This window comes from Rhopalosiphum padi, chromosome 2 (assembly GCF_020882245.1).
Source record: "Rhopalosiphum padi isolate XX-2018 chromosome 2, ASM2088224v1, whole genome shotgun sequence".
NCBI classification, from domain to species: Eukaryota; Metazoa; Arthropoda; class Insecta; order Hemiptera; family Aphididae; genus Rhopalosiphum; species Rhopalosiphum padi.
The window spans coordinates 26,770,637-26,784,419 of record NC_083598.1 but is presented as its reverse complement, the minus strand read 5'-3'; the positions used below and the strand labels follow the sequence as shown (position 1 = coordinate 26,784,419).

The 13,783-nt window shown below is 26.4% G+C and overlaps 1 protein-coding gene across 1 annotated transcript; it reads right to left on the bottom strand.

Annotated features, from left to right (window-relative positions):
• Nucleotides 1–970: 970 nt before the first annotated feature.
• On the bottom strand, nt 971–13,525 carry LOC132921418 (uridine phosphorylase 2). The gene is made up of 7 exons (XM_060984439.1): nt 13,088–13,525; nt 7,805–7,931; nt 5,519–5,680; nt 5,152–5,337; nt 4,887–5,025; nt 2,895–3,088; nt 971–2,046 (listed from the first exon to the last, which is right to left on the bottom strand). Exons 1-7 carry the CDS (start codon nt 13,114–13,116, stop codon nt 1,864–1,866), a joined length of 1,020 nt encoding a protein of 339 aa, XP_060840422.1. The 5' UTR covers nt 13,117–13,525; the 3' UTR covers nt 971–1,863.
• Nucleotides 13,526–13,783: the final 258 nt, after the last annotated feature.

Genomic DNA, 13,783 nt, shown 5'->3' with positions numbered 1-13,783 from the left:
TGTTCTTCGATAAAAGAATCACCCGGTGTGTACATTAATAAGATGAGTGATTCAAATAAAATAATCACAGATATAAATTAAAAATAATAGATATCAGTTGTTAAAACTTTTGGTCTCTGACCTCTAAAAGAAGAAAATCATGTTCAATTAATTTCTATTGATCAATGTTGTCGACTGTCGAGCGTCGGCTCTATATAGGTAGTTCATCATTTCAAGCGCCTTTGTCGTCTTGCTGGGCTCAGTATCATACTGACAGTATGATTGAGCAGAACTATTTTGAAATAGATGCACCACCACTCTCTCACCAATTAAAAAAAGACCTTTTTACCCACGGAAATAATTATTTGTAGGTGTGACAGATTGATGATATCATCAATGAACTAGGATTTTCGGGTTTTCCCGGAAACAGATGAACCGAAATTCAAATGTTATAACACCTAGGTATTTTATGCCATACTTTTTTTTTTTTATCAAACTTGTATATATTTTTAATTATAAAATGTATACAATAGGTATGATATTATTTGTAATGGTTGTTGATTTACATTTTTTTTTTATATATTTAATATATATGTATGGTAATTAAATTAATCTAGTCTAAATCGTTGATTTATAAATGCTCTAACTAAATAACATATAAAATTGACGATTACGATCTAATAATAGTTATTATATATGGTTGAATATGTTACACTTACATAAATAGTTATATTATGTTAAAAATAATTTTACATTTAGTCAAAAATGTACTGTGCGTTTTATATAATATACAGTTCTCTTGGTTTTTGTAATTACATAAAATGTACAGTAAAAATAATTAACATGATCTTATATATGAGGCTACACTGAACTTTAAAATACAATAATTAACAATCACCTCTAAATAATTATTATTACAAGAAGGTCATTTTGTATTATAATAAATAATTTAAATTGAAAAAAGTCCAATAAGATATTAAGATCTGCAAAATCGGTATTTAAAAAATATTTATTCAACTAAACTACAATTGTATAACAATAATAGGTACATTTAACAGTGCCATTTATTAACATACTAAAATTACTTTTATTACACCTAAATTTGCTAAAATACATTAATATTATTGTTTTAGTCTAAAAATCTGAACTGAGTAAATTTATTACATAACACAGGTTGTTTATTGTAATTTGTATTTGTATCATTATTAGTTGCCTACTTATTGGTGTTTGGAATTACGTGCAAACGAATTTTGAGCAATAATAATGTAGTCATAGGCTTTATAAAATAATATACGTTGTTTAAAAAACCGTTTTTATTATGAAATTTTGCGAAGACGTGATGTTCAAGTATAATCGTACAACTATAATTAACTATAGGTATATATAGACATTAAACAAGTAGGTTTTACATGACTGAGTAAAACTAGGTTATATGAAATAATATGTAAATCGTATATAAGTGAGTAATTTAGTTTTCTACCAGTTAAAATATCGCTAGTACTCTAAGATTTTATTATAAGAGAAATTATACTTAATACACATATAGTTAATATACAAAACGTTCAAAAATATTTTAAATGGGATATATTATATCGTAGAATATATTATAGTATTTAATGTTAGGTTAGGTATATGTAGTATATATAGGTGTATAATATAAAGATAGAATATAATATTAAGTATGAAAAAGTCTTTAAAAAGAAGAAATAATTGGAATAAAATAGCGTCGTTAAACACGAACCCGCATAAATCATATACATAAAGTATCGTGTATAGATAAGTAGTATTTTATCGTCAACGGTTATAGGATAATATAACATTATTTAGGCGTGTATCGTGTGTTGAAGCCCACGTCCAGAAGCGTATTATATTGAATCGTTTGATTTAGTCATAACTTTCGGATTCTTGTTGGACGAGCTTAAACCTCCTCGGGCTCTTAACGTTCACCGATCCACAATGGTTGTTCAAAATCAAACCCCGTTTTGAAAGGTATTTCTTTATATAGCGGCATACCAATTTTTGGGGTCTCTGCTGCCATTCGTCCAACACCTCTTTGGGGTAATGGATCTGTAAATACAAACGCATAATTCAACAGTTGTAAATTTGTAATAACAATATAACATGATGATACAAAATAAACACGACAGTGATAGGAAATTAATATTAAGGAAAGAGAAGGAATTTTTAAATTTATTTTTGTTAGCTGCAGAAAAAGAGTGATGAATGATGATTATATAATAGGAGGTGAAGAAAATCACAGTTTTGGGGAGTGTATATGACGTATAGTGTACCTATACATAATATACATGTATTATACGCGTATATACTTGTCTTATATAGATATTTATGTATGTGTGTGTCGTGTGTGTGTATCAGGTGTGGATTTAGGGGACTCAGATACCTCCTGTCATCTAATGTGTATAACCGTTCTAATTTGTTCATCTGTATTCATTTACCTCTAATGTGGTAATAAATATTGTTATTCACTAAAGTATGTTTATCAATTATCTAACTGCTACACAAAATGAAAAATTAAACTAAATTAAATACCTATTCGATCTTCAAATACTCCTATTATTTTTACAAACATCGAGTATGTTTATGTCAATAAAATATTCATAAACTTAATAATTTGTGTTCATATGTAAGGTTTTATGAATATATATATAAAAACGTAATTTATAATAAACGTACTGCATAATAATATATTTATATATACCTATCATATATTAGTATAATATGAATTCAATAAATGATTGTAAAAATATTAATTAGGTATCCTAATCCCATTATTATTTTGTATTTCAGATGAAATGATAAAACAGTTCAAACATTTTGAGACCTGTACTCAAAATTTAACTTTATAAGGACCAGTTATTTAAACGAAAACCACTGAAATTTTAATAATATTTTACCTGATCTCCCTTTAGTCGGTCCAACAGTGTGACACAAACCACGGCTGCTTTAATTCCCGCATGGTGCGTGAGCGCAGCGAAAGCTAAAGATTCCATCTCGATATTCCTTACACCATTGAATTTTAATTTCTCTAAGTATTCCATTTTTTCTTCTTCTGTGAAGTCGCAAAATGCTCCGTCCATACGTCCTTGACCTACGAAAATGTAATTAATTTTAATCTATTTACTGTTTTTGCCAAGAGACGTGATAATTATACAAACAATACTTCAGTTGTGAAACATTTTATGACTTCTTGTATTTTATGTATATATAAAATTAAACTACTATTATTAAATTATCATAATATTGTAAAGTTGTTAAAATGTTTTCATTTCATTTCGACACTTAAAATTATCGTAACATCATAAGTTAAGATGAATTCAAAAACCCATCAAGTTTATTGAATAAAAGCAACACAAAGGAAATTATTCTCTACTTAAATTTTTAATTTTTAATGTTTAAACGAAAAATTAATAATAAATATTTATGAATTATATTTCGAAATAAAATTATAAAATTATTATTCAATTTATTTATCATTTTATTTTATATATAATTGCTTAATATTATTATAGGTTTTTGTTGGAGTGACACTACGGCTGCAGAGCTATATTATAAAGTACCTCGTATAGCCATATATTTTTTTTTATTTATACAGCGGTTAACCATATTTCCAAATAGTATGCAACCAGCAGGCCCTTACTTAGCAAAGATAAGACTTAGGGAAATATATTGCAATTTGCAGTTGAAAATTAAGAATTAATTTTTCCTACTATAAAAAGTAGGTATCTTCAGACACAAAAACATACATTGTTTTAAAATCAATACATTCGTTGCTCTGCTCATAATCTAAAATACCCCATATACTACTGTAAAATTAATACATTCTTCACCCTGTTTAGAATAAAAAAAAACTCAAAACTCAAAATTATAGAATCAATAATCGTTAAGTCATTTAACATGTCATGTTGGTATAAAGTTTATACTATTAACTATTGTCCATGACTACACCGATTGTCTCACGATTAAATTTCAATATTTATTAAATAATACAGTTTGTTAATAGACTAGTTTGTCGGTTACTCATCCCGATTTACGAGTATAACATTTAGTAAATCCAGTTAGTTTTTACTCTATCTGACCATCGTATATTTGTGCGTGTGTAGTCGTGAAAGAATTTCAGTTACGAAAAAAATGATATTAAAACAGGTGGTCGACTGTAGATTTTTCCCATAAAAGTATACAAAAAAAGTTTTCCTTGATATATAATATGTAAAATAAAATATGACAATTCTAAATCCTATCCTGGCAACCAGAAATTCAATTTTTCCCGATTTCACGCTGTTTAGGTTGATAATCGTGTTCAATATTATTTAATAAAACTAAAAACAAATATTACTTTTAAGCAACTTAGACTATTTTAATTTGACATTTTAAAAATATTTTGTAGAAATTAATGATTGTTTAAGTTATAATATTTACTATATATTTGTTATATTATTATTTATATATATAAATATATTATGTATAAGATATCACATAAAAGTAGTAGGTAAGTAGGTTACACTTAAAAAATAGTAATTTATCATAAAAAAATTAACTTACAAATTAGACTAGAGAAAATATTTCAAAGCTTTTAAAAACCATTTATTTTTATAATATGATATCAATTTTATAAATATGTTACATACCCAAGGCTATAACTGATAATAATAAATTATTACCAGACCAGTTTAAATACGGTAATATTATAATATTGTCATGAGCTCGTGAATATATTATATCAATATAATCAATAGCTTTTCATATTAATAGGATTCCTGGGCGTCTAGACATATTTCTTTTTAGATAACTAAATAACGCGATAGCAATTAAGCCTTTACATCCGGACTCCGGAGCACATTAGTAATAGTATATGATAATAATTTATTTGTATAATTTATAATTTATACCTTCATAGAAATCACTAGTGCATACAGTCTTGCCGATCACTGTTGGGTATGGGTCATCCGGTTCCGCTAGCGATTTTAACTCCCACTGCAGTTTCTTATCAAGAACCGAACTCCTTCTCACAGTTTTGCCCAAAATTTGCTGCATAGGTAATATTTTTCAAATAAATAATTACAATAGTGATACGATCATGGAAGAAATACTTGATATACAATTCAACTAATATTATACATTTATATGTAAAAATACAAGACGTAATATACTTACCAATTCCAAATGTGGTTGAAGAGTTCCATCCACAGCTTCGTCGGAAATAATCACGGTTCCACCTTCCAGCCCAATACCACCACTTGTACCTATCCTAAAGAAAACAGGATCTACGACTTTCGCGTGGAACATCAGTTTAATGATCTCGTGTAAAAGAATTCCCACCGAAGGCATGCCCATTCCATGCTAAAAATAAATACCGTACATAAAAAACAATTTGTTTTAACAACGCGAAACGGGGAAATTGATTGGTTTCCTTAGATGGTAACAACGAGTAGAAAATATTATACACATGGTAATACACATGGTTTTATTTATAACAATTAATAGTTTACTGTAATTATAATAATAATAATATTGTACTTACGCTTATACACAAGACGGGGCCTACTTTGTACATTGAGTATCTGTACGAATATCGACTGATGTCCTGCAACGTGGTACCTGTAGGTATTTTGTATGATATTTCTTCCATTAATCTATAAGCGAATTGTTCCATGCGTTTTGGTGTCCCACCCATACATACAAACTATAAAAAAAAATTCAAACTTTTTATTCTATTATAAGCAAACAAATATATCTCAAAATCATGTAACAAGTATCAAAAATAAATATTGATTAGAAGATAATTACGATTATATTACATCTTATGTAGTAAAAATAAAATCAATAATAATCAATAATTTTATACTCATTAGTTTATAGCTTATTAATAACTACTATATAAATATGCATTACGTTCCTATTTTCTACTACACGTACTGCATAATAACTAATTGTTAGTTGTTACATACAATATTTTTAATTTAATAAAAGTAATTAGGAATTTAGAAATATCGAGAACGCTTTTATAACTTGCAAGGTTTTCTTTTTTTGTATAAATGCTAATTGTCCATATTTATTTTCATTAATTTGTATTCATCTTTGATTTATCTTAAGTCTATAAAGGGTTTCGATTAGATAGGTTAGATGTTTTAAAATTTTTACTGGCTTAATTTATTTATTATATTATTATTACTATAAAAATGGCAATTACTAATTATACTGATATCGATGTTGTTTCTAGACTAGGAAAATAAATTGGTCAATAATTTACTCGGATATTCCTAATTATCTGTAATTGATGTATAAGTATTTAATTTTTATTTTATAAGACCTATAATTCCCAGATGATTAGGAACTGTGACATTCTTATGTTCGTAAAATAATTAATTATTTTATACATTGCGTGTATATTTGAGATTATAATAAATTAGTAGCTTCGTCTTAAAAATTTAAGATAGAATTGATTAATATAATTTCACCAAAGGTCGTAGGATTAAGTGATTTAAAGGATAATTCTTATGGTTATGCTTAACCATAAATCTCTATCAAAAATATTTTAGAATGTATTAGAATTCTTAATTCTAGTTGAAATGTGTCTTTAATATAAGATCCATGATTAATGTGATGGTTACTAGCAAATATGCATAGCCTTTTATTTATTTTACAAAGAAAACTACTGTTCACCAGTATAGATTTCATTATTTCATATTTATATTATTCAAATTAATGCACGGATAAATGTGCAGCTTGTTTCGATTATTTTTTTTTTTACTTTATATGAAACAAAAATAAAAATTGTATTATATAATTATTATCAAGTATAGTAAAAAGTATTGTTAATAGTTATACAATATTAAAATATTTAAAAAAAAGCTATATCTAACGTTTATAGTACTATACTAGTAATAAACCAACCTATAAAATATAAAACAATTTTTAAATTAATTAAAAATATTCATTAAGGTAAATAAAATATATACTTGGAAAAATTATCATACACGTTATAATCTAATCTTTATTTTTATACATATAATATATATATATATGTGTGTGTGTGTGTGTGTGTGTGTGTGTGTGTGTGTGTGTATGTTGGCATATGCCTATAATGATTATATAATATCATATTTTAAATTCTGAGCGGAGCGGTATGTGTGTGTCATCCAGTAAAAAGTAAAAATGCTTAAATTTTCAACTTTAATATTCTTCTTAGTAATAAATTGAATTTAGTTGGTACTCTGGATAATCAAAAGTAAAAAATAAACACGTGGTGTTTTTTATTTTGTTTCATTTTTATAACATTTAGTTTAATTCTATGCTATTGCCTGATTGCCCATCTATACCACGAACTTTATTTACACTGTTCTACGGTAAGTTTTAATTAACTCAGAACTTAATTGTAATCATTAAATATTAATAATATAATAAATGCAATGTTTACGGAAGAAATTAATTTAACCTACCTACCGTATTATTAATAGTAAAATAAAATAAACTTAGTAATATAGGCTGACTGACAGTCTACGCTGAAAATTGTTTTTCGTATGCAATAATTTATTATTTATTTAAAATTTAATTCATTCATTATAGTGATTTATTACTCAATTATGAAATACATTCAACCTATAAAACAACTATTGTACAGCAGAGTGGTTGCATATTTTTCCTCTTTTTATCCTTTTTTTCCATGAATAATTATTTACTTTAAAATTTAAACGTTGTACAACGCATACTAAATAATTATTGAATGGATGCACATTTTAATAAAATGCGGTTTCAATTTTATAGTTGCGCTCGATAAAATAACAAAAATTAGATTATTCATAACTACCTTAACATCACCGAACATGGCTCTTAGATCATGTGAACCACTTCCTAGAGCCAAATGATATAAAATATCTTGATCCATGAGATCTAGATGAGAGTTTCGCACCATCACAGTGCTTACATCTTCATACCTGTAATCATAATGAAATCAAGATAAGTTTTACACTATTATTTTTTTATTGGTCATTAATCATTATAGTCATTAATGATATTTAAATATTTAAATATTATAAATATTTATTTACATATTATGCTTACAAAATTAAAAATAATTACTTTCAAATGTAATTTAGTCATAATACTCTCATGCATAATTTATGTTCCTCTTATTATATATTGTATTAACTATTATTAAATAAGGGGTATGAATGATATTATTTTAACAATAATATACACAATATCAATATACTAAATTATATTTTCATAATATAATAAATGTATGTAATATAATTGTAATAATGATTGCAGAATATTTTAATTTCAGTTTGATGGAATAAGAAAGAAAGTTTGGAAAAGTGAAAGTCAATTTAAGTGCATAACTTTGCAATATACATACTACACGCACTACAGCCATTATGTATTATTATACATTATGTGTATTACCGTAATATATTAAAGTGATATAGTTCAACTTCCACTGAAATACATATTTTGTTTTAGCAATGTAATTTTCTTCGATCGAAATAACTAATAAGTGTAAGTATATTATACATAATAATGTAAAAGCTTTTATATACTCACATTATTATTTATTCAATCTTTATGTATAATAATGTACCAGTGTTGTGCATTTTAACACCTAGTCAAAACGGTAATTTACTATCGTGATCACTATATTATAATATTGCTGTAGTCTATACATTGCCCTCTATTAATAAAGAACATTTCACATAATAAACTCATCGTCGCTATAAAAATAAAAAAAACGTGTATAACGTCTACAAAATTAATTTCATAACTGGACGATCAAAAACAAGCGCGTCTATAGTAAGTGTTTAAAAACGTTTCGACGATAAATGCAATACCTCGTACAGCCATGGCGACTACTACTTGTTAAATCATTCATGGGTACCCGCGGACACGTGGTTTTAAATCATCAAACTATATACGCGTTCGCGTGTACATTAATTAATATTATTATTATATTTATTATCTATACCGACTATACCTTCTACTTACTAGTATGTACAAGATAGAACGCTTAGAGTTAAGAGTTCAAGCGTGCATTTTGTTCTGCCAATTTATTTAAGTATAGGCCTAGCTATAATACTAGTTAATATATTGTCTGGAATTTATTGGTCATGAATGATGATGATTATTATTGTATTACAACTACAATAATACGCATACACACAGTGTACAGAAAGAAGCATAATATTATTGTATTATATTAAACACGTGCAAGGTTATCGACTCATATTTTCCGTTTAATACTTGTTAAATTAAGTAAGTATATTAAAGATATATGCAAGTAGATATGTTTTAAAAACTACTACCAAACGATGACTGCAACTATTTGCTCCTATGAGTGTTGACAAAAGAATTGTTGACGCGTTCATATTATTACTGAAGTCATAGAAATACATTTCAATAACCTTCAGTCAATGTGTTGTTAGTTTTTAATAAAAACGAACAGTATTATTAGTTTATTTTGTGTAACTATAAATTACAATATTGTATTAGGAAATTCGAGATTTCTAGAGAAGTAACAGCTCTTACTTGCAGCGTACATATTATATTATTATACCAAATTGTTATTTCGTTTCATTTAAAAACAGTAAACTGCACAATTGCAATAATATCCAAATTTTAATATAAAATATAATAAGTATGTACAATGAAAAAAATATTTTATATTTCTTTTGAATAATTATTCTCACACACTGACTAAAGCAAAATAGTATAATTAAAACGTTTTCTCTTATATATTAAACTTGAAAACTCAGAAACACTCAAATATGTTTTGTTGAAAAGATTTCAATTTATTTGCATAGAAAATAATTACGAATATACTGAGTATATAGTCTGTAAATTATATTATGTAATTCTGAATGTTTCTAATATAGTTATATATTTTATTATTTATACTATCACGTAGACACACTTAGTGTTCATAAAATGTGACAATAATTGTTATTTAATATTCAAATCACATAACTTGTATATTGACATTTTTTCGACAAAATAATAAGGATTTGATTGAAAGTTTATTGTTAATACTACTATTATTTTGACCAATACTAAATATAAAAATTGAAAATTAAGAATAATCCATTTCTTATAACAATTGCAGCCTAATAATTTTAATGTACATAAGATATCGTCTATCGGAGCAAATTCAGGAATTTCAGAACTTCGCCCTCTACAACTTTAACTATCCATCTTTAATAATGGGTAGTTGAAATTTAATACACAAATACAAGTAAAATTTACCATCAATTACAATAAATATTAATTTATTTTTCATTTATTAAGACAAAAATTAATGGTTAACATTATTAACATTTCTAACTAATTAGGTAATTCATTAAAAAAAATGTTAAATTGAATTCCATAATTTTTGGCATATGTGATTTAATTCAGCATTATTTCTTTTAGTACAAATTCTATTTCAGCAGATATCTTCCCTCTACATACCTATCCAAAATGACACATAAGATTCTAATTTAAATTTTTTTACTAGACGTTTAACACATTTTATTAACATTAGGGAAGAAATATGGATATAACTTAACGCATTCCTTTTGAAAGTCACTTAATTGCTCATATAGAACTAAAATCACGTTCTTGCTCACTTGATAATATTGCAATTGTCTTTATTGCGGTTAACAGAGGGTTCAGATTTTGTATACAAAGTTTATTGTTAGTATCATTAAATTCTCAAAAGCCACGTATTGTTTCACGTATAATTTGTTGGCTTTTCATAAACTTGAAATGTTTTTACTAGTTGCCCGACGGTACTATCGCTGTATTAAATATTACACTTGTCAAGCCAATTTATTGTTTTGATCTAGGTACTACATCCAAATTTCTAAGTAACTGAGTGTATTTGTCTTTAAACTGGTAATTCTTAAGAAGTATAATACGAGATATTATATGATGTGATTATCGTTTATCTATAATAATATCACGTGGTTATTTTAAGTTAACTGATTATCAAAGTTAATTAATCATAAATTATAATAATGATAAATAGATAAAAAAATTTTGACCACAGACTAAGATATTATACTATATCTTAGTTAGTGCTTTTGATCGCATTATTAATAAATAATAATTATCATATATCATTAAAAAAAGAATCATTAAATTGAATCTACTAAATAGATATTAATTTACGAAATAAAAATTACAAAATTACAGTGTTATTTTAACTAGAAAAAGTCCCGTCCTCCCGTTCTAATGAAAATAATTTGAAGAGGTGCCTAAAAATAAAATAAAATAATTGAAAGGAGTTCCGCCCCTTGCCCTCCTCCTATAATTCGAGCACTGGACTCCTACATAGTAACACCAACGACCTTTCTGTTATTTTTATATTACGCGCATACAATTAATGATTTTTAAACCTTAACCCCAATCAGTTAATAACGTTATACTATACATACTCTACAGATTATATTAAAAAACTAATTGATATAGTATGACTAATTGCACATTAGCCACATTAATTTTTTAAATATTAAGATTTATTTTCATTGAATAATCTAGAAAGTCTATGTGTTTAATAAAATGTAATATTATATGAAAACAACATAGATGCTAATTAAAATCTCCCAAATGCTTAGGGTCAGTCTCATGATAAAATTGAATGGGTATACCGTATACAGATAAACTTTTGTAAAACATATATACCAAAATCGGCTTATTATATTATTATTAAATTATTATTAATAATAAGTTACTGTGTTTATGTTATAGTAAATGTTTATACGTTGTATACTGTACAACGCATTATAATGTTGTTCAACACAATGTTTACAACAAACATAAATTCAAGGTTTATTATTTGCTTGTCTCGCAATTTTTGCGTAGAAAGTTGTAATTAACTTAAAATAAAACAAAATATTTACTAATAAATTTACTTTAATTTTAAATGTTTAACAATGTTACTTGCAAATTTAAAATTAAATTTATAGTAATTAACTATCATACTGCTTGGTAGTAAGTACCTATACTTGAATAAAAATTTGAATTATTATTTTTTTAGTCAAAACCTCGGAAACTTTCACACTATTGATTTTTACTCTCCATTGTTATATTAGTTAGTTGTTTATTTCTATATTGTCTGCGGACATCAAAGGTTAAGAACATCTTATGATTTTTGTGTAAGAGTTTATTAAAAGTCTTTTAAAAAAGTTAATTCATTATTACGTCTACTTTTACTTCTTTTTCAAGTATTCATTTTAATACAGGAATATCTAAAATTTACATTGAATGTACTTTTTAGTTTTTACAACAATATACCTTATAGTATTTTAAAGTACTTACATATTTCTATGTCATTTTTAATTTTAAAAATAATTTAATATTTATTTCAATAATCACATTTTACCAAACATAATATTATAATAAACATATTTTTTTCTTATATTACATTGGTTTTTAAACAATAAACTACACAATATAATAATCAATATTACAATATTATTAAATTTAATATTATTGCATTATAGGTATAGGTACCTGCAGTTAATATTTTTATATTTCCGAGAATCGTACAAACTATATAGTTAAATGTTTTTGCGCGTGTATTTAAATAAAATATAGTAAAATATTATGTGTACCTGACATTAATCTATTAATTTAAAAAAATATATAAGTGATAAATTTATATATTTATGTATAGGTATACAATAATGTAATCGTATCGTTCTTTTTTTATTTTATCATTAAAAATTAATACAGTCACGATACACTTGGAACAGTTACGACAGTTACAAGTAGGTAGTTATATATATATATATATTTCGGAACGAATCGCTTTATGATAATATTATTATTTATTATTATGTCGAGTATGAGATATATAAGTCTATAACTCGTCAGCAAGGTAAACAACTGTATTAAAGGTATAATATTACTATTATACAATATGTAACATAAACAATACGATTATACGATCACGAACGAACACGTTTGGATACACATTATTCACGTTGCTATTAGAGACGATGCATAATACATATTATAATGTATGTATTATGTTGTCTATATGACGGGGCTCTTAGTTTAAATTTTGTTAAAATATTATTATCTTAAGTATATCAAATTATACTATCACACTTACTCGTCGTTCTCTTCCTGAAAGAAAGACATTGTGAATCTTCGGTCCGGCGCTGGCGACGAATTGGACAAAATTATTTAATATACTACAGTATTAAAAAAAATATAATATTTTATTATTTTATCGTTTTGCGGTAGCGTAGCTGAAAGGTTTTCTTCTCGCCGATAATCGTAAAATACTGAGTGACGACGTGTAGAGGTACGCCACCGGTTACACTATAATAATAATATTCCTTCGGGGGACGAGTGGACGCGAATACTGAAAGGACTCGGAGCTCCCACTGCACGGCGGCGGCGGAACGAAAAAAAAAAAAAATTCGCCCGAACTGTAATACTTGACAGAGTATATATATATATATCAACAGTTGCACGCGCTTGCGGTACCCACTATTCCAACGAACACTGGACGTGCGGCGTTAAGGCGTACGCGTGTGTGTATGTGTGCTCGTGTATGTGTGTACATGATCCGACCGAGGCGCATGCCCATCGTCGTTCGCCAGCTCGGCGGCCGACGTCGTCACCGTAAAACGCCGCCGATCGATGCGATCGCGGTACTATATACATACATACACATATACAGGGTGATCCGACTAGTATTTTCACCCCCCTTTTATCGTTTAACAGCGCATTTATTAAAATTATGATTTTGGTAATTTTTTTTTTTAATATTTAAAGACCCTAATATTTTCATACAGTTATT

Excerpts from the sequence above, each read along its gene's own strand:
- LOC132921418 (XM_060984439.1), bottom strand. The coding sequence starts at position 13,116 with ATGTCTTTCTTTCAGGAAGAGAACGACGA. Across the intron at positions 5,681-7,804 it reads CCATGTTCGGTGATGTTAAG|TTTGTATGTATGGGTGGGAC; the intron begins GTAGTTATGAAT and ends TTTTTTTTATAG. Across the intron at positions 5,026-5,151 it reads TTCAACCACATTTGGAATTG|CAAATTTTGGGCAAAACTGT; the intron begins GTAAGTATATTA and ends TTACCTATGCAG.